Source organism: Aythya ferina (assembly GCF_964211825.1).
Source record: "Aythya ferina genome assembly, chromosome: 25".
Taxonomy (NCBI): domain Eukaryota; kingdom Metazoa; phylum Chordata; class Aves; order Anseriformes; family Anatidae; genus Aythya; species Aythya ferina.
The window spans coordinates 6141759-6163675 of NC_140323.1; the positions used below are offsets into that span (position 1 = coordinate 6141759).

The window sequence follows — 21917 nt, forward strand, 5'->3', positions numbered from 1 at the left end:
GGTGACGCGGCCGCCGCGGCGGGGCGGCGGGACGGGCGGGCGGAGCCATGGCGCAGCCGCCCGAGCGGCCGGAGCCCGGCGCCACTCCCAACATGGCGGCGGCGCTGCCCCGGCTCTCCCTGCCGCTCCCGCGAGAAGGGGGGGTGAGTCCTCGCGAGAGCTCGGCGCGCGCGGCGGAGGGCGGCCGACATGGAGCCGGGCGGCGGCGGCGGCGCGGGGCCGCTCCCGGGCAACAACAAGGCCCGCGGCGGGGCGGCGCCGCCCGGGAAGGGCCGCGACCTGGGCCGCCCGCCGCGCAAGGACTCCGAGGTCAGCGCCGCCGCCGCTGGGCCCGGCTCTGCGGGGGGCGGGCGGAGGCCTTCCCGGGAGGGGCGGGGCCCGGCCGGTGCCGGTCCCGGTGCTCCCGGTGCGGCGCCCGGTCCGGTTCCGTCTCGACTCTCCCCCGGCCTGGGCCCCGCCGCTTGGTTCTGGTGCCGCCCCTCCCGGCCCCGCGGCGGGCACGGCTCGGCTCGGTTCAGCCCCGCGGGGCCGGGCCCGGCCCCGCCAGCCCTTGTCCGTTTGCTCTGGGCTCGCAGCGCCCCGGTGCCGGCACCCCGCGGGCGCTCGGTGCGGGCCCGGTCCGGGCGAGAGGTGACGGAGCCCTGCGAGGGGTTCCCGGGCTGTGAGGGGCCTCCGGGCCGGGGCCGGGGCGCTGCCTCGTCCCCCGGCCCTCCCGGTGTGTCCCCAGAGCGTCCCGGCCCCGAGGGCTCCGGAGCTGCCTTGGCGGGGGCAGGGGAAGCACCCCCAGGAGCGGGAGCCCCGCGGCTGGGCAGGGTTCACTGGGGCTCGGCTCCGATGGGCCGCTCGGAGCAGACTTCAGTCCCCAGAGGCCTCCCGCGGGTGTTTTCCCAGCCCCACCAAAGAAGCTCGGGTTGTTTCTTCACATCTGTTGGCATCTGTCTGTCGCTGGGGGAATCGTCGAAGTTTTCTTAAATCTGTGCAAAAAGGGTGAACAGCTCAGTCTCGTCTAACCCACGCCTTTCCCAAGGTTGAGCACGCCCTGCCTCCTGCTTTGTGTTTGGGTGTTTTGGGGCTCCTGGACTGTTCTGGAGGTGGTGCAGTGGCGGGGGCTGCCTAGCAGTGAAGCGCAGCCCAGCAAAATGCGGCAGCAGGGCTGGGGAGAGCTCTGCTGGGGGTTGCCTTGGTAACGTTTATGCTGCTGCGGGTAAATTTGTTATTTCTTAAACAGAAGATATAGTCCTGGATCTGCAGGAGGATGAGGTGAATCGTGATTGTCTTGGGGATGTTGATTTTACTGAAAAATGCTGTAATTGAACTGATTTTTTCTACTTTTAGGGCTACTCCGAGTCCCCAGACCTGGAGTTTGAATATGCAGATACTGATAAATGGGCAGCAGAGCTCTCTGGTAAGGGACTCATCCTGATGAATCAATTAATCAGCCATGATTTTCTTTTCTGGTAATGGTTAAAGGAATTCTGTCGACTCCAATGTTTTTGTTATTGTCTTTGAATACCTCACTGGTGTTAAAAGGGATGTGATATCATGTAATGATTTTTTTTTTTTTTTTTTTGCCATACACTGGGTTTATTTTTTTTGCATTTCCCTCATTGTAAATAGCAATTAACTTGTCAGGGTTGGAGCTTTCTCTGATGGCTTGGTGCAGGTTGTGAAGATTTTCTCCCTGTGTTCTTTTGACAGAGCTGTACAGCTACACGGAAGGGCCAGAGTTCCTGCTCAACCGCAAGTGCTTTGAGGAGGACTTCAGGATCCATGGTAAGGCCTTTCCCTTGGAGCGCTCGCCCTGCTGGGAGTGGGATGGGGATCTCGTGGAAGAGATGCAGGGGTTGCTGCACTAATGCTGTGTCAGAGAGCTTGAGCAGGCAGTGGCAGTCTTCATGTGTTTTGTATTGCAGACCTCATTAGCACGTGTGGGCTGGCCCTGGTGCACAGCTCACTGTGTCCAGCATGATCAGCATTTGCTGGTGTTAATGACCAAGGAGATTTGTCGGTGCCAGGACAGCTGTGCTGGAACATACTGGCAGCAGCAAGAGCATCCAGCTCATTTTCCATCAGCTGCTAGTGGCAGTGTAGATGGATGGGATTCATCCATCCCTGTGACGGGAGACAGGAGACAGTCCCTCTGCCCTGGTCACGCATGCGTGGCCATTATTCCCAGTGATGTCTAGTTTGCTGGCCAGCCCTGTTTTCCTTCAAGCTGAATCCTTTTGAGCTCTTCCTGCGATGCTTGTGCCCAGTGCAGACAGAGGTGCTGCATGCCCTCAGCCTGTCTGCTTTGGCTTTCCAGTGCGGGACAAGAAGTGGACGGAACTGGACAAGAACCAGCATCGCACCCATGCCATGCGGCTGCTCGACGGGCTGGAGGTCACTGCACGGGAGAAGCGGCTGAGGGTTGCCCGAGCAATCCTTTACGTTGCCCAAGGTACATCCTGACACTGGGCTGGCGGCCTTTACCCTGTTCCTAAATCTGGGTAAAGGGTTGGAAGCTATTGATTTAAAATATTTTGAAGAGTTTATTTTTCATTGCATCTTTGATTCTACTTGGGATGCCTTGAACAAAGCTAATTCTTGAGGGAACTAGACAGTTTGTAGGAACTTTGTCCAAAACTTAGAAGTATTCTATGTGCTATGCTTGCTCTGCCTGATTTGGACTCTTGTTACCCACAAGAGAGCAGTTCTGTCCCTCTGCATCTGACTTTTGGCATTAAATTTAAGAAAGTGTTTGTCGTTCCCTCTGCAAAGCGTTCTGGCTGCATGGAAGGGCCTTGGGGTCCCTGCAGAGGTGGGATTCAGTGAGGGTGTCATTGCAGGCACGTTTGGGGAGTGCGGCTCTGAGGCTGAGGTGCAGGCGTGGATGAGGTATAACATCTTCCTGTTGCTGGAAGTGGGGACGTTCAATGCTCTGGTAGAGCTGCTGAACATGGAGATTGAGTGAGTACTGTGGGCAGACACTTAAGAAGTGGCTCTGGAGCTCTTCCCTGGGTGTTTTTTTTCACAGAATCACAGAATGTTAGGGATTGGAAGGGAAAGATCATCTAGTCCAATTCCCCTTCCAGAGCACAAACACCTAGATCAGGTCACACAGGAACGTGTCCAGGTGGGTTTTGAATGTCTCCCGAGAAGGAGACTCCACAACCCCCCTGGGCAGCCTGTTCTGGTGTTCTGTCACCTTCACTGTGAAAAAGTTTTGTCTCATATTTAAGCGCAACCTCCTGTGTTCCAGCTTGCACCCACTTCCCCTTGTCCTATCATTAGATGTCACCGAGAAGAGCCTGGCTCCATCCTCCTGACACTCACCCTTTCCATATTTATAAACATTAATGAGGTCACCCCTCGGGCTCCTCTTCTCCAAGCCAAAGATACCCAACTCCCCCAGCCTTTCCTCGTGAGGGAGATGCTCCACTTCCTTAATCATCCTTGTGGCTCTGCGCTGGACTCTAAAGCAGTTCCCTGTTCTTGAACCGAGGGGCCCAGATGCAGTATTCCAGATGCAGTCTCACCAAGGCACAGTAGAGGGGGAGGAGAACCTCTTTTTGACCTACTAACCACACTCCTTCTGATACACCCCAGGATGCCATTGGCCTTCTTGGCCACAAGGGCACAGTGCTGGCTCATGGTAATTGTGTGTTGTCCCAGCCCCATTCCTGGTCTATCCCTAATGTGATTCCTGCAGCCTCTGGAGTGACACGCATTGTTTTGGGTCATGTCATGTAGAATTAAATGGGATCAATGCAGAAATTCACCAAGAGCTGTGTTGTCTGGCAGTGAATGAAACAGCTGTGTTCCTCCTTTCTTGTTGATGGGGGGGGGCTTGTTGCAGCAATACCTATTCCAGGGTTCCAGGGTTTGGCTCTGGTGTGTGGGTTGCTCGTGGCAGAATTAAAATGTCCCCAAACTCACCGAGGATGTTTTCCCTCCGCAGTAACAGCGCAGCTTGCAGCAGTGCTGTGAGGAAGCCTGCAATCTCCCTGGCTGACAGTACGGACCTGAGGTATGGAGCAGGGTTTGGAGGAGAGGCGGACAAGAGTTTCTGGCTTGCTTTGCTTTGCTTTTTTTCCTCTGCGCCTGAGCCCAAACTCCTTGGTGTGGAGTGGTTGAATGGAAGGCAAGCTGTGGTTGTGGCAAATGAAGCCTTCCCCCAGAGCACTGGCTGCTGGCAGCCTCCTTAACCCGCCTCAACCTCTGGTGATTAGCCCAATCTTCTGCTCTTTGCAGGGTACTGCTGAACATCATGTACCTGATCGTGGAGACAGTCCGGCAGGAGGCTGAGGGGGACAAGACCGAGTGGAAGAGCATGCGACAGACCTTCCGAGCAGAGCTAGGTGAGGACTCCACACTTGTTGGGGAGGATGGGATGGGGGTTCCTGAGGCTGAAGAGCAAGAGGGCAAGATCGGGTTTGGCTCCAGGCCCCAGGTAGCAGGGCTCTGAGTTGGTTTCTGCTAGGCTGAACCTTGCTGGATGGGGTGAAGGAGGGGAGCAGAGGAGGCCAGCCAGCCAGCCTTTTTTGCAACCTGTGTGCGCACTCCCTGGGGAATGAAATTGAATATTTGGGCTGTAATTTCCTCTAAAAACAGCGTTAAGAAATTATGGAGGGTGCAAGGCCATGGAAAAGCAAAGAGGAGCTGCCTGGGGTGAAATGAGGACCTCGGAGATGGGGGTGAGAGCCTGTCAGAGCCACGGGAGGTGCAGGGGCCAGTGTTGCCAGTGTGCAGGAGGATGGGTGAGCACAGGGTGTGAGGAGGGCCTGGCTATCGCTGCTCTCTGGTTCCAGGAGCCCCTCTGTACAACAACGAGCCCTTCTCTGTAATGCTCTTCGGGATGGTGACTAAATTCTGCAGTGGCCACGCTCCGCACTTCCCCATGAAGAAGGTGCTGCTCTTGCTCTGGAAGACTGTGCTGGTAAGGGAAAGGACACTGGGCGTGCCAGTGTGCATCTTGCAGTTTTATGTTTACCAGAGGAAGGAAGTTCTGCCCTCAGAGCTGTCTGTAATTGCTCCATCCTTTCCTTTCTGGCATTTAGCCGAGTAGATGTGTGCCCGATTAAAAACCTCTCAGGTTTCGCCCCATAAGGGAGCATTGGATGTTGGTCTCTGGAGTTGGATTTCAAGGATGGACCCAATTAAGGCCCTTAGCCAGGGTTCCAAGTAAAGAAAAAGGTCCAGATACCTCAGCTGCAGCTGCACGAACACCCTCCCATCCCTGCTGTATTTCACAATGACAAAAGCAGTGTGGAGACGGACAGATCTTGTTTTAGACTATGGGGAAGGATTTGGGACTCCCAGAGAGCAGATTTGGGAGGGTGGGTGGAGAAGCCCCCAGTGCCATGTACGGAGGACTTGTACCCCTCTGTTCATGTTGCCATGGTCTCCTTTGCAGTGCACCCTAGGGGGCTTTGAGGAGCTCCAGAGTATGAAAGCAGAGAAGCGAGAGGTCCTGGGCCTCCCACCGCTCCCAGAGGACAGCATTAAAGTCATCCGCAATATGAGAGCTGCCTCCCCACCAGCGTCAGCCTCCGATCTTATTGAGCAGCAGCAGAAGCGAGGCCGGCGGGAGCACAAGGTGAGTCCAGAACTGGGGCCAGCGGTGTTAATCAGGAGAAAGCTGGGGTCAGGACACTGATCTTGGAGCAGTTTGTGCCCTGGGTATTTCCCTGCCTGACAGTAAGCAGTAGGACAGAACCCACCTTCCTGCTCTTTTTTTTTTTTTTTTTCTCCAGGCCCTGATTAAACAGGATAACCTCGATGCCTTCAATGAGCGGGACCCTTACAAAGCTGATGACTCTCGTGAGGAAGAGGAGGAGAATGATGATGACAACAGCCTGGAGGGAGAGACCTTTCCCCTTGAACGTGATGAGGTGATGCCTCCGCCCACCCAGCATCCCCCAAGTGACCGCATTGCCTGCCCCAAGGGGCTGCCCTGGGCCCCCAAGGTCCGGTGAGTCTGGGGGGCTGATCCTGGGCTGGGCTGCAGGGAAAGCTGGAGCTGCTCAAGTAAAATAGAGGCTGTTACATTTTGTGACTTCAGCAGGGGTGTGTGGAAGATGTTGGAGATGGGGAGGTCAATCAGGCGGTCACTTCAGTGGCTATCGGTCAGTGGGATGACACCCACTGTTCCCTTTATTTGGCCACGAGGCCAAATATTTATTCCTGATGTCCCATGCTTGGGGGCTGTGGTGTATCACAGAATGGTTAAGAATGGAAGGGACTTCTGGAGGTCGTCTGGTCAAACCCATCTGCTCAAGCAGGGTTACGTAGATGAGGTTGCTCAGGACCATGCCCAGGTGGCTTTTGAAGATCTTCAAGGAGGAGACTCCACAACCTCTCTGGACGAGCTGTACCGGTGTTGTCACCTGTGCAGTACAGAAGTACTTCCTGATGTTTAGATGGAACCTCTTGTTCCAGTTTGTGTCCATTGCCTCTTGTCCTGGCACTGGGCACCACTGAGAAGAACCTGGCTCTGTGTCCCCAGCTGCAAGGGGGATTTAGGCTGATGGGAAGATGCGACTCTTCTTCTTGTCCCTTTTGCTGCAGAGAGAAGGACATCGAGATGTTCCTGGAGTCCAGCCGCAGCAAGTTCATCGGCTACACTCTGGGCAGGTAGGTTCCTGCAGAGCCATCCTGGGGAACTGTTGGTGTGGGGGTGCTGTGGCAGAGGCTGCTAGTGTGGGGGCTGCTGCTACCCTCCAACTGGCAAGCTCAGGGCTTCTCTGCTGCCAGCTCCTCTGGGTGGTGGTCCCTGACCTGCCCATGGGGTGGGTGGCTCATGATTGCTCCTGTCTGCAACCAGCCCAGCTTTTTCCCTTCTCTCCAGTGACACCAACACAGTGGTGGGGTTACCCAGGCCCATCCATGAAAGCATCCGAACCCTGAAGCAGGTGAGTACGTTGATGGATTCCTCCAGTTCTTGCCTTTGTGTGGGTCCCCCTCCCCTTGCACTGATCACAGGTCGGGGCCAGTGCTGTGTTTTCCTGACCTCTCCCCACCTTGCTCAGTCCTGTGAGATGAGAGACCTCAAGTTTTCATCTCTTCCCTGGTTTCCCAGGCTGGCCAAGCCTCTTTCCTCCCTGGCTTCATCCTTTTCTTACTGGGGTTGTCCCAGAGGTGAGACCAGCAGCCACCGTCCCCCTGCCTCCCTTCCCATCAGTGTTGGGTCGCCAGTAGGATAGGAGTAACAAAGGTTCCTGGAGGGACTAAAAAAGATGAGAGGACAGAGCGGGAAATGCAGTAATGCTGGGGCAGTGTCAGGATGTGCTGCAGAGCAGGCAGGGAGTGATGACATTGGTGGGGGACTCTGGCCCTCGGTGTGAACCCTCTTCTTTCTCTCTGCAGCACAAGTACACGTCAATCGCAGAGGTGCAAGTGCACATGGAGGATGAGTACCTGCGCTCCCCGCTCTCTGGGGTGAGTGTGGGGTGGGGATGGGATGAGGCTCCAGAGTTGGAGCTGTGGGCATGTGGTTCTGCCTGGTCTTTCAGCAGTCGGGAGGGCTGGGTTTGCTCTGCAGGTCGTTAGGGAAGGAGGAGCAATTTCTCCAGGGACAGAGAGTGGGGTATGCGAGGGGACTTGGGCAGGAGCCGGGGGTATCCTACCCTCAGGGTCAGAACACCCAGGGCTGAAACAGACCCTTTGCACTGGTGGCTGCTCCTGGTGTGAGGTTTTCTGATCTCTCCTGGCACCAGGGGGAAGAAGAAGTAGAGCAAGTTCCTGCAGAGATCCTGTACCAGGGCCTCCTGCCGAGTCTGCCGCAGTACATGGTGAGCACTGTGGGTCTCCTCGGCTCTGCTCCATCCTCCTGGAGCCGATCTGGGAGCCTCTCGCCTCTGCTGTTCTGTCCTTTTCTAGTCATGTCCCCACGTTTTCTTCCCTCTGAACATATGTGTCACTGTCCCTCTGTTGTCTGGTGGGGAAGGGTGGCTTGTGGCTGGTTTCCCCCACCCCCTTTTCCATCTCTCTCTTTTCTCCCCAGATTGCTCTCCTGAAGATCCTCCTTGCTGCAGCTCCCACATCCAAAGCTAAGACAGACTCTATCAACATCCTGGCAGATGTCTTACCAGAGGAGATGCCGTGAGTGACCGTGGAGGGCAAGTGGAGGTGCTCAGTTGTAATGGGGAGGGAAGGAAGAAGGGTTTGGAGCCGGGCAGGATCGTGGGGGCTGTGACTGTGCTGAGGCTTCCTGGGCAATCTGACCGTTGTGTGGTGTAGCAGAACCTGACTGCATTCCCTGCTTGATAGCCCAGGGAATGGCAAGACTGCACACAGACACTTCTGGGGCAGCCTCTGGGGCTGGTAGGGTGCAGGCACTGCCCCAAGGATTCCTCTGTGTGCCCCAGGACCACAGTGCTGCAGAGCATGAAGTTGGGAGTGGATGTCAATCGGCACAAGGAGATCATCGTCAAAGCCATTTCTGCTGTCTTGCTCCTTCTGCTCAAGCACTTCAAACTGAATCACATCTACCAGGTGAGCTGGGCCAGGGTCTGGCCACCAAGCTTCTGGGATGGGCAGCACCCAGGATGGGTCTGCATTCACCTGCCCACTTGGCCTTTCTCCGTAGTTTGAGTATATGGCCCAGCATCTGGTCTTTGCCAACTGTATCCCACTCATCCTGAAGTTTTTCAACCAGAACATCATGTCCTACATCACTGCCAAGAACAGGTAGTGGAGGAGGGTATGGGAAAGGGGGTTCTGCTTGCTTTCTCCCTCTCTGGCCAGGGCTTGGGTGCAGGCAGGCCCAGTTGTGGGACTGCATTGCCCCACAGCCCTGCATGGGGTATGATCCATGGGAGCAGCGTGACACCCTCCCTCCTTTCTGCAGCATTTCTGTCCTGGACTACCCATACTGTGTGGTGCACGAGCTGCCGGAGCTGACAGCGGAGAGTCTGGTACGCTGCTCCCTTCTCTTCGGGCTCCCAGTGACCTGCAGTGCTTTCCAGAGGGGTTTGTGGGCGGAGGGAGACAGCAGCGCTCCAGCACCCAGACCTGGCACCCTCAACACTTCTGTGCTCTGCCTCTGGCACTGCTGAGGGTTCTGTGGGTACCCTTGGGCTGGCAGGCATCTCCTGGCTGCTTGCTGTGCCGTGCCTCTTTGGGCAATGGTCCTGGGGCCAGCACAGCCTCTCCGTTTCATATCTGCATCCCTGCTTCCATTTCATGCTTTACTTCTGTCTCTGCTTTCCTGCAGGAGGCAGGAGACAACAACCAGTTTTGCTGGAGGAACCTTTTCTCCTGCATAAACCTCCTGCGCATCCTGAATAAGCTGACCAAGTGGAAGCACTCCCGCACTATGGTGAGGGCTGGGGACCCCTCGGGCTCAGCCCAGGCAGGCTAAATTGGGTGAGAGGATGGTGGGTACCTTGGGGTGCCCCTCAGGCTACACCCCAGAACTTGCTGGAGAGTGGGAGAGCAATGGGGGTGCCTGCAGAGTGACGGGAGGTGGGTGGGGAGTGGGAGGCTTCTGGGGAGGGTGCGTGCATGCTGCACGGAAGGTTTGTGTGTGTGCCTGGGCTGGAGGAGGGGGCTGGCACCTGTACAGCAGGGGGCACCTGGGTGTCCCCAGCTGTGCCACCACCCGGCCCTGGCTGTTCCTCAGATGCTGGTGGTGTTCAAGTCTGCGCCCATCCTGAAGCGGGCACTGAAGGTGAAGCAAGCCATGATGCAGCTCTACGTGCTGAAGTTGCTTAAGGTGCAGACCAAGTACCTGGGTCGGCAGTGGAGGAAGAGCAACATGAAGACCATGTCAGCTATCTACCAGAAAGTGCGGCACCGTCTCAATGACGACTGGGCTTATGGCAACGGTATGTCTGCTGCAGCTGCCACAGTGTCCTGTTACCCTCAGTCCTTCCACTCCATGCAGAGATGTGTTTGTGCCAGAGCTGTCCCTTTGCTTAGGGCTTTTGCAGCCCCTAGGTCTGGGAGGATTTGGGGTGATGGCATTGTGGGGAAGGAGCTGGCAGTGGCCAGCAGTGTTGGAAATGTTGGTGGCTGCCTGCTCTGTGCCTATGCATTCTGCTCTTTGTAAGAATTTGAAAAATCTCATCCTGGGGGATGTTGGTTGCCTGAAGTGCCCCGGCTCTCCTCTGACACTCTCTTCCCTCTGCCCAGACCTGGATGCCCGGCCCTGGGATTTCCAGGCAGAGGAGTGTGCCCTGCGTGCCAGCATTGAGCGCTTCAACTCACGCCGCTATGACCGGGCGCACAGCAACCCTGACTTCCTGCCTGTGGACAACTGCCTGCAGAGCGTGCTGGGCCAGCGCGTGGAGCTGCCTGAGGATTTCCAGGTCAACTACGACCTGTGGCTGGAGAGAGAGGTCTTCTCCCGGCCCATCTCCTGGGAGGAGCTGCTGCAGTGATGGCCTCGCAGCGAGGATAGTGGGGAAGCAGGAGGTGTCTGGGGACAGGCTGGAGGCTGGGGGGTGAAGCCGCAGGTGTGTGGCTTTAGCAGGGTCTGTGGGTGCCTGGCCCCCTGCGGCAGGGCTGGGAGGGATCCGGGATGCCATCGTGCCCCTCTGCCTTCTCCCAGGCTTTGTCATCCTCAATCCTGTGCTGGGGGTGAAGGCTTTGAAAAGAGGCCACAGTTCCCTGGGTGTCTCCTGTTAGATGGAGGACACTGTGCCCCTGCTCCAGCCTTTCAGATGTGGTACTGCCATCGCCCTGCCACCTCATCGCCCTCTCACCAGCCAGGGCCGAGGAGGGAGAGCAGTTAGTGGAGCAAATCGAGGGGAGGTGATGCTGTGGGACACAGGGCTACTGTGGCAGGAAAACCATAGCTGTGTCCCCCCACCAGACCCTGCTGGGGGACACAGCAAGGGGGCCAGGGGCGCTGGGAACATGGTGACAGGGCCGAGGGGCTGGGGTGGGCTGGAGGCTGCAGTCTTCCCTTGCCCCGCTGGGTGGGGTGGATGAGCTGTACATATATATATATAATCGTGATACCTCTGAGCTGAGTGTGTCTAATCTCTGTCTGCGTCCTCATCCTTTGGCCCCAGGGGAACAGCCATGGGTGAAGACAGTGGTGGGGCTGAGCTGGTGCACAGGTTCGTGGTCTTGTGTTTCCCATCCTTGTCCCCACGTGGTCCTCAGGTCACACACTTAAGGCGGACCAGATCTGTTGGCCTAGGGGGTGATCATCCCCCTGTCCTCTGCTCTGGTGAGGCTGCACCTCGAGTGCTGTGTTCAGCTTTGGGCCCCTCACTACAAGAAGCACATCAAGGCCCTGGAGCGTGTCCAGAGCGGGGCTACGAGGCTGGTGAAGGGCCTGGGACACAAGTCCTGTGAGGAGAGGCTGAGGGCACTGAGGGTGTTTGGGCTGGAGGAGGCTCAGGGCAGAGCTCACGGCTCTCTGCAGCTCCTTGAGAGGTGTGGGGAGCTGGGGGTCGGCCTCTGCTCGCAGATAACCAGGGATAGGGCTAAAGGGAACGGCCTGGAGCTGTGCCAGGGGAGGTTGAGGTGGGCAATGAGGAGCCATTTCTGCTCAGACAGAGCGGGCAGGCGTTGGGACGGGTTGCCCAGGGAGGTGGGGGAGTCCCCGTCCCTGGGGGGGCTCCAGGAGAGGTTGGGGCTGGTGCTTGGGGACATGGTTCAGTGGGTGCTGGTAGTGGGGGGACAGTTGGACCAGGTGATCTTGGAGGTATTTTCCAACCTTAACGATTCTGTGATTCAGTGGAGGAGCTGGAGACCAAAACCATCCCTAGAGCCTGGTCACAACAGAGCTCCCCTTTGTGCCTTGCCATGCCTCAGTTTCCCTGACCAAGGGGTAGCAGCAGCTGTGGGTAGCTTGGGTTGGTGAATCCCAAAAGATTCACCCCTAATTTCAGCGAGAGGCAAGACGGGGCAGAGGCTGAACCCATGGTGCTCCTGCTGGGTGTCCCGTGGCACAAACCATCCCCAGTGCTGCACCCTGCCCTTGTTCCCCGCTGAGCGGTATGGATGGGGGGGGTGATGTGATGTGTTTGTTTGCAAAGCTGAACTGCTGAGGGCTGCTTCCCTCCTGCTGGGGTGCGGGCAGCCCCCGGCACCCACCTTGTGCCTGCTCCGCTCCCGGGGCAGGAGCCAACGCCCGAGCAGCCGAGGTGTGAGCGAGCTGTGTCTCCATCATGCCTCTCCGAAATGTTCCCCAGCTGTGCGGGTGATCACAGACCGTGGCTTTTACAGCATGGCCCCAGCCATAAATAACTTATTAAAAGTGTGTTTTATTGTTTATAAATGAGTAACAAAATCCCTGCAGATGGCAGGGGCTGCAGGAAGTGGGGGTGCAGTATGGGGCCCCTGGGGGTTGTCCACCTGCCGTGGCCATGGTGCTCCTGGGGTACTGAGAGTGTTGGAGGGTTTTGCATGGAAACCTTGGGTTATTTTTTGCCCCAGATTGGGCTGGTCAGTGAGGCTGGGCCCTTCCTGAGCGCCTCCACTTTCCTTCCCCAGCACGGGCATGCAGCAGAACTGGCAGCAAAGGGGGAGGGCTATTTTGGATATTATTGTTTATTTTTTTTTGCACAAGGGGGTATAACAGCATCTTTTAAAGATGGGGTCAGCAGGAGCAAGAAGAGACCTGTTCTTGGCTTGATTTGGGCAATTTGGCCATGGTGATGGGGTCTTTACTGTCTGGAAAGTAAGCTCGGATGCACTGCCTTGAAGAGGTGTTTGGGGGTGCTTTGCAGTTTGCTCCAGGACCCCCCTGTCACAGAGCAAATGAAGCACATCAGCTGCATGGGGAAATTCAGTCGTGTCCCCCCCCTCCCGATGCCTGAGACCACTCCAAAAATTGGACACCCCCCGCACCCGAAGTGACCATTTCTTCCCAGGACAGCTGCAGCTGGGGCACCCAGACTGGGAGGGAGGAAGGGGGGAGCTCTGCGCTGGTTTAGGGGCCACGTGTCCAAGCTGGGGAAGAGAGCACCTCAGTTCCCCAGGAAGAAGGGAATGGTGCCCCAAAACCACCCAGCTCCCACTGCCACGTGGGTCTCCCATCCCTGTCCCCATGGTCACCTTCCCTGGGGGCTGCAGCCTCAGAGTATTCTCAGGGTTTTCTGGAGCTGATTTCCAGGGTCCCAGCACCAGCCCCCGTGGCAGAGGCAGTGACAGCTGGGTCCCCACCAGCCACTTGCTGCTTCTCTGTGTCTGCGGGGAGGGGGCAGAGAGGTGCCAGGGTGGGCTGTGTTTCGGGGGTACCCTTTTGCTGCCCCCCGACAGCACGATGGAGAGGGCTGGGCTGGGGGAAGCTGGCAGTGATCGGGGTGAATGGGAGACAGGGGTGACCCCGCTGCCCCGCTCCCACCCCCCAGTGCCGAGCGGTGCTGTGTGCCTAGGGAGGGAGGAAGCAGGCAGGGAGGACGTGTCCCGGAGCTGTGGGGGGCTCAGGCGAGTGGTCCATGTCCCGTTGGGGTGGGTTACGTGGTCCAGCCCAGCAGGCTGCCCGGCTCCTTGGCTTTCATCCGCAGCGTCACCAGGGCGGGCGATTTGTAGTCGTTCTCTGGAGGGGGCTCGAAGGGGTGGCCACCGAGGGTCGGGGGGAGGCCGTGCAGGGAATAGAGACTGTTGATGCCGGGGGGGTGGCTGGGAGAGGTGGGGATGCCCATGAAGCTGGCCATGTTGCTGTGAGCGTGGGGGTATGGAGACACGCATGGGGACGGGATGCTCTCGGGGGCCACGAGGCAAGGCCCTGTTGGGCTCCCAGGGCCAGAGCTCGGCCACAGGTTGCTCTGCAGCTGAAAAAAGGAACAGGAATCCCGAAGTGAAGCGGGGGAGAGGCTGGGTATGCACAGATGAGGGTCGGGACCACATCGCCCCCCCAGCTCTTGAATCCCCCTTGCCCCCAGCGAGCGAGCAATGCAAGGGCTGCCGTTGCTTTACTTTAATTGCTTGGGGGAGCTAATCCTGACAGAAATCTGTGCAGAACGCTGCCCTGCAGGGTGTGCAGTTTGCAGTGCTGCTGACCCCCCTGTCACCTCCCCAGCACTGTTCCCTTGTGGTGCTGTAGCCCCTACACCAAGCAGGGCAGTCACGGGAGAGTATGGAGGATGTGTACAAAGCTGCTTTTTAAACTATTTTTATGCTTTTCAGTGTTTGAAAATAAGGCAGTTTTGCAGAAAAGGGAGGGATGAAATGCTGATGGATTTATAGGACGATGAGGAAGAGGAGGGAGACCCTGGGTGACCATGCACCATCAGGGGATGCTGACGGGAATGATGGATCACCAGCCCTGCAAAAGGGGTTTCCTTGCATGGGGGGGAACCCAACACCTTCCCGGAGGGGTACGTTCCCAGGGGAGACGGCAGGGCCATGAAGCAGCCTCTTCCTGCCCTAGCAGAACGTGATGCTGCATCTTCGCTGTTCTCCCGTGGGGGCCAGGTGCCTTGCAAGGGGAGTGGACACAACCACACAGCTCGTGGCAGAGGCAAAAGCTGGGCAATGTGGGTTACCGATGGGGGTAGTGGGGTGCTGTGGGCAGCTATGGGGTTTCTCACCTCCTGGATTTTCCCATAGCGTTCCCGTTTCCGCCACTTGGCCCGTCGGTTCTGGAACCAGACCTGGGGGGCAGAGGAGGGGCTGAGGTGTGGAGACCTCTGCCTGTCCCAGCAGGAAGAGTAGCCTGTGGTCCCCCCCATCGTCCCCTTCCCCTGCCAAGGCTGCTGATTCTCTCCATGGTGGGGAATGGAGAAAATTCCCTCATGTGCAGCTCTGGACAGCCTCCAGCTCCCCAGACGTTTTCTCTAGCAAAAGAACAGAAATGGTGCATCTCTCTTGGAAAAGAAGCAGTCCTGCTCCACGTGTGGTGATTTTCTCTCCCTTGTGATTCTGGGCTTCATTTACCCCAGGTTTTGCTGCAGGAGGCTCTTCAGGACAAGACACCCCACCCCACACCCCCTCTGTGCTGCTGGGAGCGTACAGGTACAGCAACATGTCCCGGAGAGCAGGACGTGGTGCTGGGATTCCTGCCACACAGCTCTCAATGCTACTGTTAATTTCAGCCAAATCCACCCCAAATCAGGGCTTGCAGCTCTCTCAGAGGCCATGGCAGGCACGGCAAGGCTGGGTATGTGCTGGCTTGGGGTGTGTGTCCCCTGCCCCTGCCTTGTCCACAGCCCCTGCCCCATGCTGGGGGCAGTACCCAGAGCTCGGTGGCTCGGGGCAGTCAGTGCTCAGCCTCATGCCATGTGCCCCCAGCCTCGAGCCCTGCTCTGTTCCCCCCACCCCGCCTGCACTGCTCTCTACACCAGGCCCCCCCTCCAAGTCTCCTCCGCCAGCACGGAGCATCACACCGTGTGGAAACGCCTCTGGAAAAGCCTGCTGGCCTGCTGCTAGTACGGTGCCGGCAGAGCTGGGGCACGGAGGGAGGGCCTCACCCTACCCCACAACACAAAACTGGGGTCCTGGGATGGGATCCCCAGCCCCATCCAGGCTGCACCCTGGGGACTTGGGCTGGGTGTGGGGATGCTTCATCACTGCTCATCTGGGGTTGGGATGGGAGGGAGGCTAGGGGGGTGTTTGGTGGGGCACAGGGTACAAGGAGGCTGGGGGGTGCTGGCAGCAGCCTCCCAAAATTTAACTTCTGCTGTCCCTTGGAGGGGACAAAGGAAGAGGTGAAGTGAGGCAGCTGGCACTTGGCACCACTGTGGTGGTGGGTGCAGCGAGCACCAGGGCTGGGATTTCCTCCCTGGGGCTTGGCGCAATCCTCCAGGAAGCAACAGCTTCTCACTCAGCATCACCTCCACAAGCTCTGCTGCGCAGGAGAGGAAAGTGTCCTCCAGCCCTGCCTGGCACAACCCCTTAGCAAGATGCCGAGAGCCCCGAGCCATACCTGCACCCTGGCCTCGGTCAGGTCCGTCCGCAGCGCCAGCTGCTCACGAGAGTAGACGTCGGGGTAGTGCGTCTTCTGGAAAACCTTCTCCAGCTCCTCCAGCTGGAAAGTGCTGAAGGTTGTCCTGTTCCTCCGCTTCTTGCTCTTGCTTCTGCCCAGCGGCAGGGACTCGGGCAGCGGGGGAGCTGGGTGCTCCCGCAGGCTGCCCAGGGGTGCTGCCAGCATGCAGCCCAGCTGTCCCGGGGCTTTGCTGGGGGCTCGGCAGGCTGCGGGCACCACCTGGTACTCGCCTTTGCATCCCTTCTCACCACCTGGGAGGGGAGAGCCACAAGGCGGGTTGGTTAACGCAAGGAGCCCCCCGTCCCTGCGGGGAGAGGATGAAAACTGCATTTTGGGTGCATTCCCCATCACCCCATGAGATGTGTGGGTGCAGCTCCAGGGGAAAGGGGCTCCATCTGGGTCAAAGTCATGGCAGGGAGCGTGGAGGGCAAAGCCCTTGCTCTGGGGGAGTGGGCGGCTGGCTCCCCGAGGGTGCCGGGGAAAAGCTTGGTGGGTGCTCGGCACCACAGGACCCGCACTTGGGGCGCCTCTCAGGAGCTGCTCTGATGGGTACAGGGTGTGTGGCGGGGCAGAGGCAGGCGAGTGAGGGTTCACCTTCCTGGCCGAGCTTTGCTCAGCTCTCCCTGCTCCCTTCCTGCACAGGCTGCTGCCTCCTCCCGGGGCAGAGCCATTGGAGCTACAGAGCCTGGGCCACATCCAGAGTCCTATGGCTCAGCTCAGTTCAAGGGGGGACAGGCACAGTGCACCCCAAAAAGCCTCTGCCTGCTGCTGGTACTACATTTCCTTCAGCCGTAACTCTCAGGAAACAATTCAAAAAGGAGTAAAAAACAAACAAACAAAAAAAACCACCCTCTGCTCCTTTCCCCTCCCTCCTGCACGACAGGAGCCAGAGCAGTAAGTTGGGGTTCCCCCCCTCCCCGCATTGCTGCTTGGCCTGTGGGGAGTCTCACAGAATGGACTCCAGGAGCTAAACCCCTGCCAGTGTTTCAGAGGCACCACGATTGCCTTTGTCCCCCAGGGAGGGGTGCTTGTCCCCATGGAGGGACATGAAGAGCTCAGAGAGTCTGAGCGGCTCTGGCCAGGATCTGGTGCTGTGGGGTCCCCTGAGGAGCAGAACTGGTGAAGGGGACCTGGTCCCCCAGCAGTTGCAGGGGACACACAAGGGCTTTACCCAGACAGGAGATGAACTGAAATCCATTCTTTTGCCCCCACCCAACTACCACTTCCAGGGACTTGGGCTGGCAGCAGGTAGAGGCCAGAAGCCCTCCTGGTGGGCTCAGCCCTGGAGATGGGCAGGATGCGGCCCACCGCTGGGTGCTGGGCACAGCGCAGCGCCTGGGGCCGGCGAGGGGGAAATCACCTCCTTGGGGACAGATCCTCCTTCCTGGCCTGTTACCGTCACATCTCAGCGGAGTGGGGTCCCTGCACACCCTCGTGAGGCTCTGTGCTCCCCCGCAACCAGCCCCCGGAGCGGCCTTTTCTGGACTTTCCTTTTTGATTTTTGGTTGTTTCATAATTAAGGCAATTTGGGGGTTACTGCACACAGACAAGGGTCGAGGTGCATCTGCTTTGAATTAACGGGAAAATGTTATCTTGGGGCGGGGTTTTTGGGGGGGCGACTGCTCCCCTTCCCTCTCGGTACCGACCTGTGTCCATGCCCCGGCGGCGGGTAACGGTGAAGGGATGAGGCCGAGCTGCCGCTTCCTCCCGGCTTTGTCTTTCAAAGGGCTCGGCCGGGCTGAGCCCGGACTAGAGCTGGGCCAGGGGGTTTAGTGATAAAAAATAAGCCCCACCAAGGAGCAGAGCGAAGGTGAAAAAAAAAAAAAGAAAAAAAAAAAGCAACTGAAAATCAGGAAAAACAAAGTAAAAAAATCCGCTGCACAAACCGGTCTGATAAATGCGTCGGGTCTGGGGTTTTTCCCCTTTCCAAAGGCACCGCATTTCCAAGCATCCAGCGGGTTCCAGCATTGGAGACAAATAAATAAATGGCCAAAAAGGAGAAGGCAGGAAGGGAGCAGGATACAGGCGTGTAGCTAAATAAACAGAGTCGCAGGGGGACAAAGAGGATGGGAAAAAGGGAAGATACAGATACCCCCCAAACCAACACCCCCTGACCAATTTTGCGGCGCTGGGGAAGCCAGCAGCTGGGGAACAGCTGCACGATTATTGGGTGAACCGGGAGGGGAAAGGAGCACTCAGAGGGATCATTAGTGAAGGGACGGGGCACGGGAAGGGCTCCCGGGAACTGGGGGAGAGAACGCGGCTGCCGGCACCCGGAGCAGGTAAGCGCGGCCCCAGTATGGCCCGGCCCGAGGGGTGGCAGTGGGGGTTCCCCGTGCCCCGTGGCTTTCTCTACCTGTTGTGCCGAGCCCCACCTGGTTCCCATTACACTGCGGTGCTGCCTTTTTTTTCTTTTTTCGTTTTTTTCCTTTTTTTTGGGGTTCTATTAAAGCGAACGGGGACATAAAAGGCCCGCGGGACGGGATGAACCGGAGCCCTCGGTGGTCTCCGACGGCCTCGTCCGGGAGGGAAAGAGCGAGGAGAGGAGCGGGCCCGGGGTGCTGCCCGGCCGGCGGAGATCGGGAAACGACGAGGAGCGCCCCGGGGGAAGCGCCGCGTCCTGCCCGAGCCTGGCGGCGGCCCCGAGCCGGAACCCCCCGGGACCCCGCCGCTCCCGGCCCAGGAGCTGCCGTCGGGCGCCGGGCGCTGCCGGTGAGGCCCGGCCCGGGCGGCGGCCGGACGCATCCCCCCCGAGGGACGGGGCCGCTTTTCCATCCCCGGAGCTTGAACTCACCCCGCTCCCGGCCCCGCCGCTCTGGCCGGGATCCCCGCTCCCCTCGGGCTTCCCGGGGTCGAGGCCGCCCGACCGTGGCGATCTGTGCTCTAACAGGGCCATGTCGCGACAGCAGGAGCGTGTCGGCGATAAGGGGGCCCGGAGGCACTGAGGCCAGCCCGCCCGGCGCATCCCCGGGGCCGACGGCAGAATCGGGCTCCGTGCAGGGGCAGAAAGGAGGAAAGAAAAGGGCTGGGGGAGTACCGGCCCCGGCTCCCACCTCCACCCCGCAGCTCCCGGTACCTGCAGCCCCGGCCGGGTAGAAGGGCTTCCCACTGACGGCCACGGCGAGGGGCCCCGGGCTGGTGGCACCCAGGTACCGGGGCTCTGCCTTGTCCGGCGGGCAGTGGGGGCTGAGCGGCGGCGGGTGCCGGGGGGGTCCTGGCAGCCCGGCCACGAAGGGGCCGGGGGTCCGCGGTGGCCCCGGGGGGGGCCCGGCCCGGCGGCCGGTGGGGAAGGCCGGGCAGCCCCTCGCCTCCATGCTGCAGGTTGGAGGGGCCGGGGCGGCCGCGGGGAGCGGATTTTGTGCGGGGCTGGGGGGGGGGGGGGTTGGGGCTGGAAGGGAGGGCTCGCCCAGCACCCCCAGCACACTCACACCCACCCACCCCAGCCCACTGCACCGCTTGGGTCACGTGCGCCCTCCCACCCGCTCCGTTAACCCTCTAATCCCGGTGCCCCCCAAGCCCGGGACGCCCCGATCCCCCTTCCATGGCTGTGGGCACAAACCCACTCCGTGCCCGGGCAGGGGCTGCGGGGCTCTGCTCCTCCCTGCTTGCTGCTCCCCGGGGTCTTCGGGCTACAGGAAGCGCCCAGGGCCCTTCCTTGATTCAAAGCCTCAACCCCAGCCCCTGGGAGCAGCTCAAAGTCCCAGGCAGGGGGATAAACCTCTGCCCTCAGTCTTTCAGACACCCATTGGGTTTTTTACCCTTTGCAGGCCGCGTGAGGCTGTCTGCGGCCTTTCCCTCCTCGAGGCTGTGGCTGAGGCCTGGGCAGGCTGGGTCAGGGAAGATGCTGACCCCGAGGCACGGCACCGGGGCAGGCAGGGCTCTGCTGAGGCCAGACCCACGGCTCCATGTCCTCTGCGTCTGTGTCTGCCCTCGGAGCAGCCCCGCAGGGCTGAGTGCCGCCGTGCCCCCAGCTCAGTTTCGCAGAGCTCCCAGCTCCCTTCTCTGCTGCGGGGATGGCAAGGCGAGGGGCCAGGGTTTGCCTGGGTTCGCTCCTCTTCCATCCTCTCTTTCCTCCCTTTCTGCTCCTCTGCATCCGTCTGCATCAGAGCCAGTTCAGCTGCATCCTGGCGCCCCAGAGTTTGGATTTGGGGGCTGGGGGCAGGTTTTATACAGCTTTGGGGGTGGTTAAGTGCAAAGTGATCGGGTCAGGTTTGGCGATTCAAAGGCTGGGTGTTACAGCAGGGAAGATCAATGTCAAAGAGAGGGAAGATTGGGTAACAGATGCAGAGAAACGCACGGATAGCAAAGCTGCAGGATGATGTTTTCCATTTGCTGTTTTCCCATATGCATGGCACACAGCACAGCTTTCTGCTAATCCTGGGACATTGCTCTGTGCTAGGATCTCAAAAACAAACAAATAAACAAACAAAAAATAATCTGTGGGTATCGGGATGAACTGCTTTGGAGTAGCAAAAATAGGTGGAGAAGAACCAGGTGGGTCACAGACATGATAAACAGCCAAACAACAGCACAACACTGACAAATAATGTTGTACATCGTGCTATTGCTTTTATTGGTGGTGCTGAGGCAGTATAGGTGTGCTTTGTTAGCCTGTGGCACAAATCTGAAATCAAAAGGCAATCTTGCTTTGAAGATTATGATAAAAACATAATGTAATCCCTATGTCTCATCCGCAGCTGCAGGATTGATGCGATGGTGTCAGGTTGTCGCAAAGCCCCGTGTTATCGCAGGAACACCAGGTCCGCAGTGTGTGCTGTAAATCACGGCTGGGTATTCCAGCCCCCAGGGAGGGAAGCTGAAAAACAAGGAAAGCAGTTGTGGGGCTGCGATGCAGGGCTCTAGTTTGTTCTGGTGGTGTTCCCTCCTTACCCTCCCCCCCCCCCCCCAAATGCCTGTGACGGCTCTGTCCACATCCTGCTCTGCACACAGTGCTGCCCAACACTTTCCCTTCGCAGCAGCTGGAGCTGCCGCGAGTTTTCCCATTAGACTGTCCTCAGCTTGCTGCATGTTGTAAATTATTGCTAAATAGGGACTTTAAGTCCTCTGGCATGTGACAAGTCATTAAGTGTTATTAAACATAGCATAACTCCTGTAAAGGCTTATTAGTTTCAAAGAACCTCTCCCAGTTTTACTGCTGGCATTTAGAGACTTTTAATAGCAGAGGGATGAGTCTATCCATGTGTGCTGCTGGTGTGGAGGGGGGGCAGCAGGGACAGGCTCCTGTCCTTCTGGGCTGGATCCATGGCAGGGGCCCTCCTGGGCAGGTGGAAGGCTCCTGGGAGGTGCTTGGTCTAAAGCTAGCAGGGATTTGGAGGATCTGGGTGCTGAAGGCAGTGGTAGGGGGAGAGGTTTGTGAGCTCTTTTGGGTATTTGTTGTGCAGATGGCAGTCTGTGGAGGTACTGGTGGATTTTGTCTCATCAACCCAGCCAGTAGGGCTGACCCAGGACTCCTGGGGTCTCCTGGGTCCACCACCACCCCTCTGTCCTGGGCTTTCTTGTCTGTGGAGCCAGACTGCGGTGCCTCATCCTCCTGGTTTGGCGCACAGATGGGGTGGGTGCTTTGAGATCAGGGGAAAGGCTGCAGGGGAGGGCAATGTAGTGGTCTGCTTGTGGCCCTCCTTGTGGCCTGGGGCTCTGCACTGTGCACGGGTGTTGGGACAGGACTGAGCAGGAGAGGGAGGTCACCATGGGGCTCATGGGGTTCATTTGTCACAAACCAGAGTATTTGTGGAAGAAGGATGACTGTGACCCTTCAGGAAGAAACTTTTCACACTGTCCTAGCATCCAAATGACACCTCTGCAAGGAGACATGCCACTGGTTCTGCTCTTGGATGGAAAAGTCCTTTTGTGTCCCAGTTTTGTCTATTTACACATGTGCTACCAAATGAACCATGGCAAAAGATCTGCAAAGTGCAGCAGGAGGACTCCAGTGGGATGCTTGGAGTGAAAACATTTTTTGTTTTCGGTTTCTCTCTTGCTGGCTCAGAAGAGGATTTTTTCCCTCTTTGCATCCCATTGGCTTTCCCAA

General features: G+C 58.4%; 2 protein-coding genes across 5 annotated transcripts; one reads left to right on the plus strand and one right to left on the minus strand.

Moving 5' to 3' along the window:
- Positions 1-24: 24 nt before the first annotated feature.
- On the plus strand, positions 25-10953 carry STRIP1 (striatin interacting protein 1). 4 transcript variants are annotated; one of them, XM_084498060.1, is made up of 21 exons: positions 25-143; positions 1336-1405; positions 1699-1773; positions 2306-2440; positions 2829-2949; positions 3941-4009; positions 4234-4340; positions 4791-4918; positions 5396-5578; positions 5736-5953; positions 6550-6615; positions 6830-6893; positions 7348-7419; positions 7698-7772; positions 7985-8082; positions 8349-8475; positions 8570-8670; positions 8831-8897; positions 9197-9301; positions 9605-9809; positions 10117-10953. In XM_084498060.1, the coding sequence occupies exons 1-21, from the start codon at positions 48-50 to the stop codon at positions 10362-10364; spliced, it is 2430 nt and encodes an 809-aa protein (XP_084354186.1). In that variant the 5' UTR covers positions 25-47; the 3' UTR covers positions 10365-10953. The 4 variants fall into 4 exon arrangements, with proteins under 4 accessions (XP_084354186.1, XP_084354185.1, XP_084354188.1 ...); XM_084498059.1 differs by lacking the exon at positions 25-143 and adding an exon at positions 170-309; XM_084498062.1 differs by lacking the exon at positions 25-143 and adding an exon at positions 428-1027.
- A 1932-nt stretch (positions 10954-12885) lies between these two features.
- On the minus strand, positions 12886-19182 carry ALX3 (ALX homeobox 3; the record flags this gene model as incomplete). Its single annotated transcript, XM_084498086.1, has 4 exons — positions 12886-13715; positions 14475-14537; positions 15809-16119; positions 18945-19182. 4 exons carry the CDS (start codon positions 19180-19182, stop codon positions 13398-13400), a joined length of 930 nt encoding a protein of 309 aa, XP_084354212.1. The 3' UTR covers positions 12886-13397.
- Between the last annotated feature and the right edge of the window lie 2735 nt (positions 19183-21917).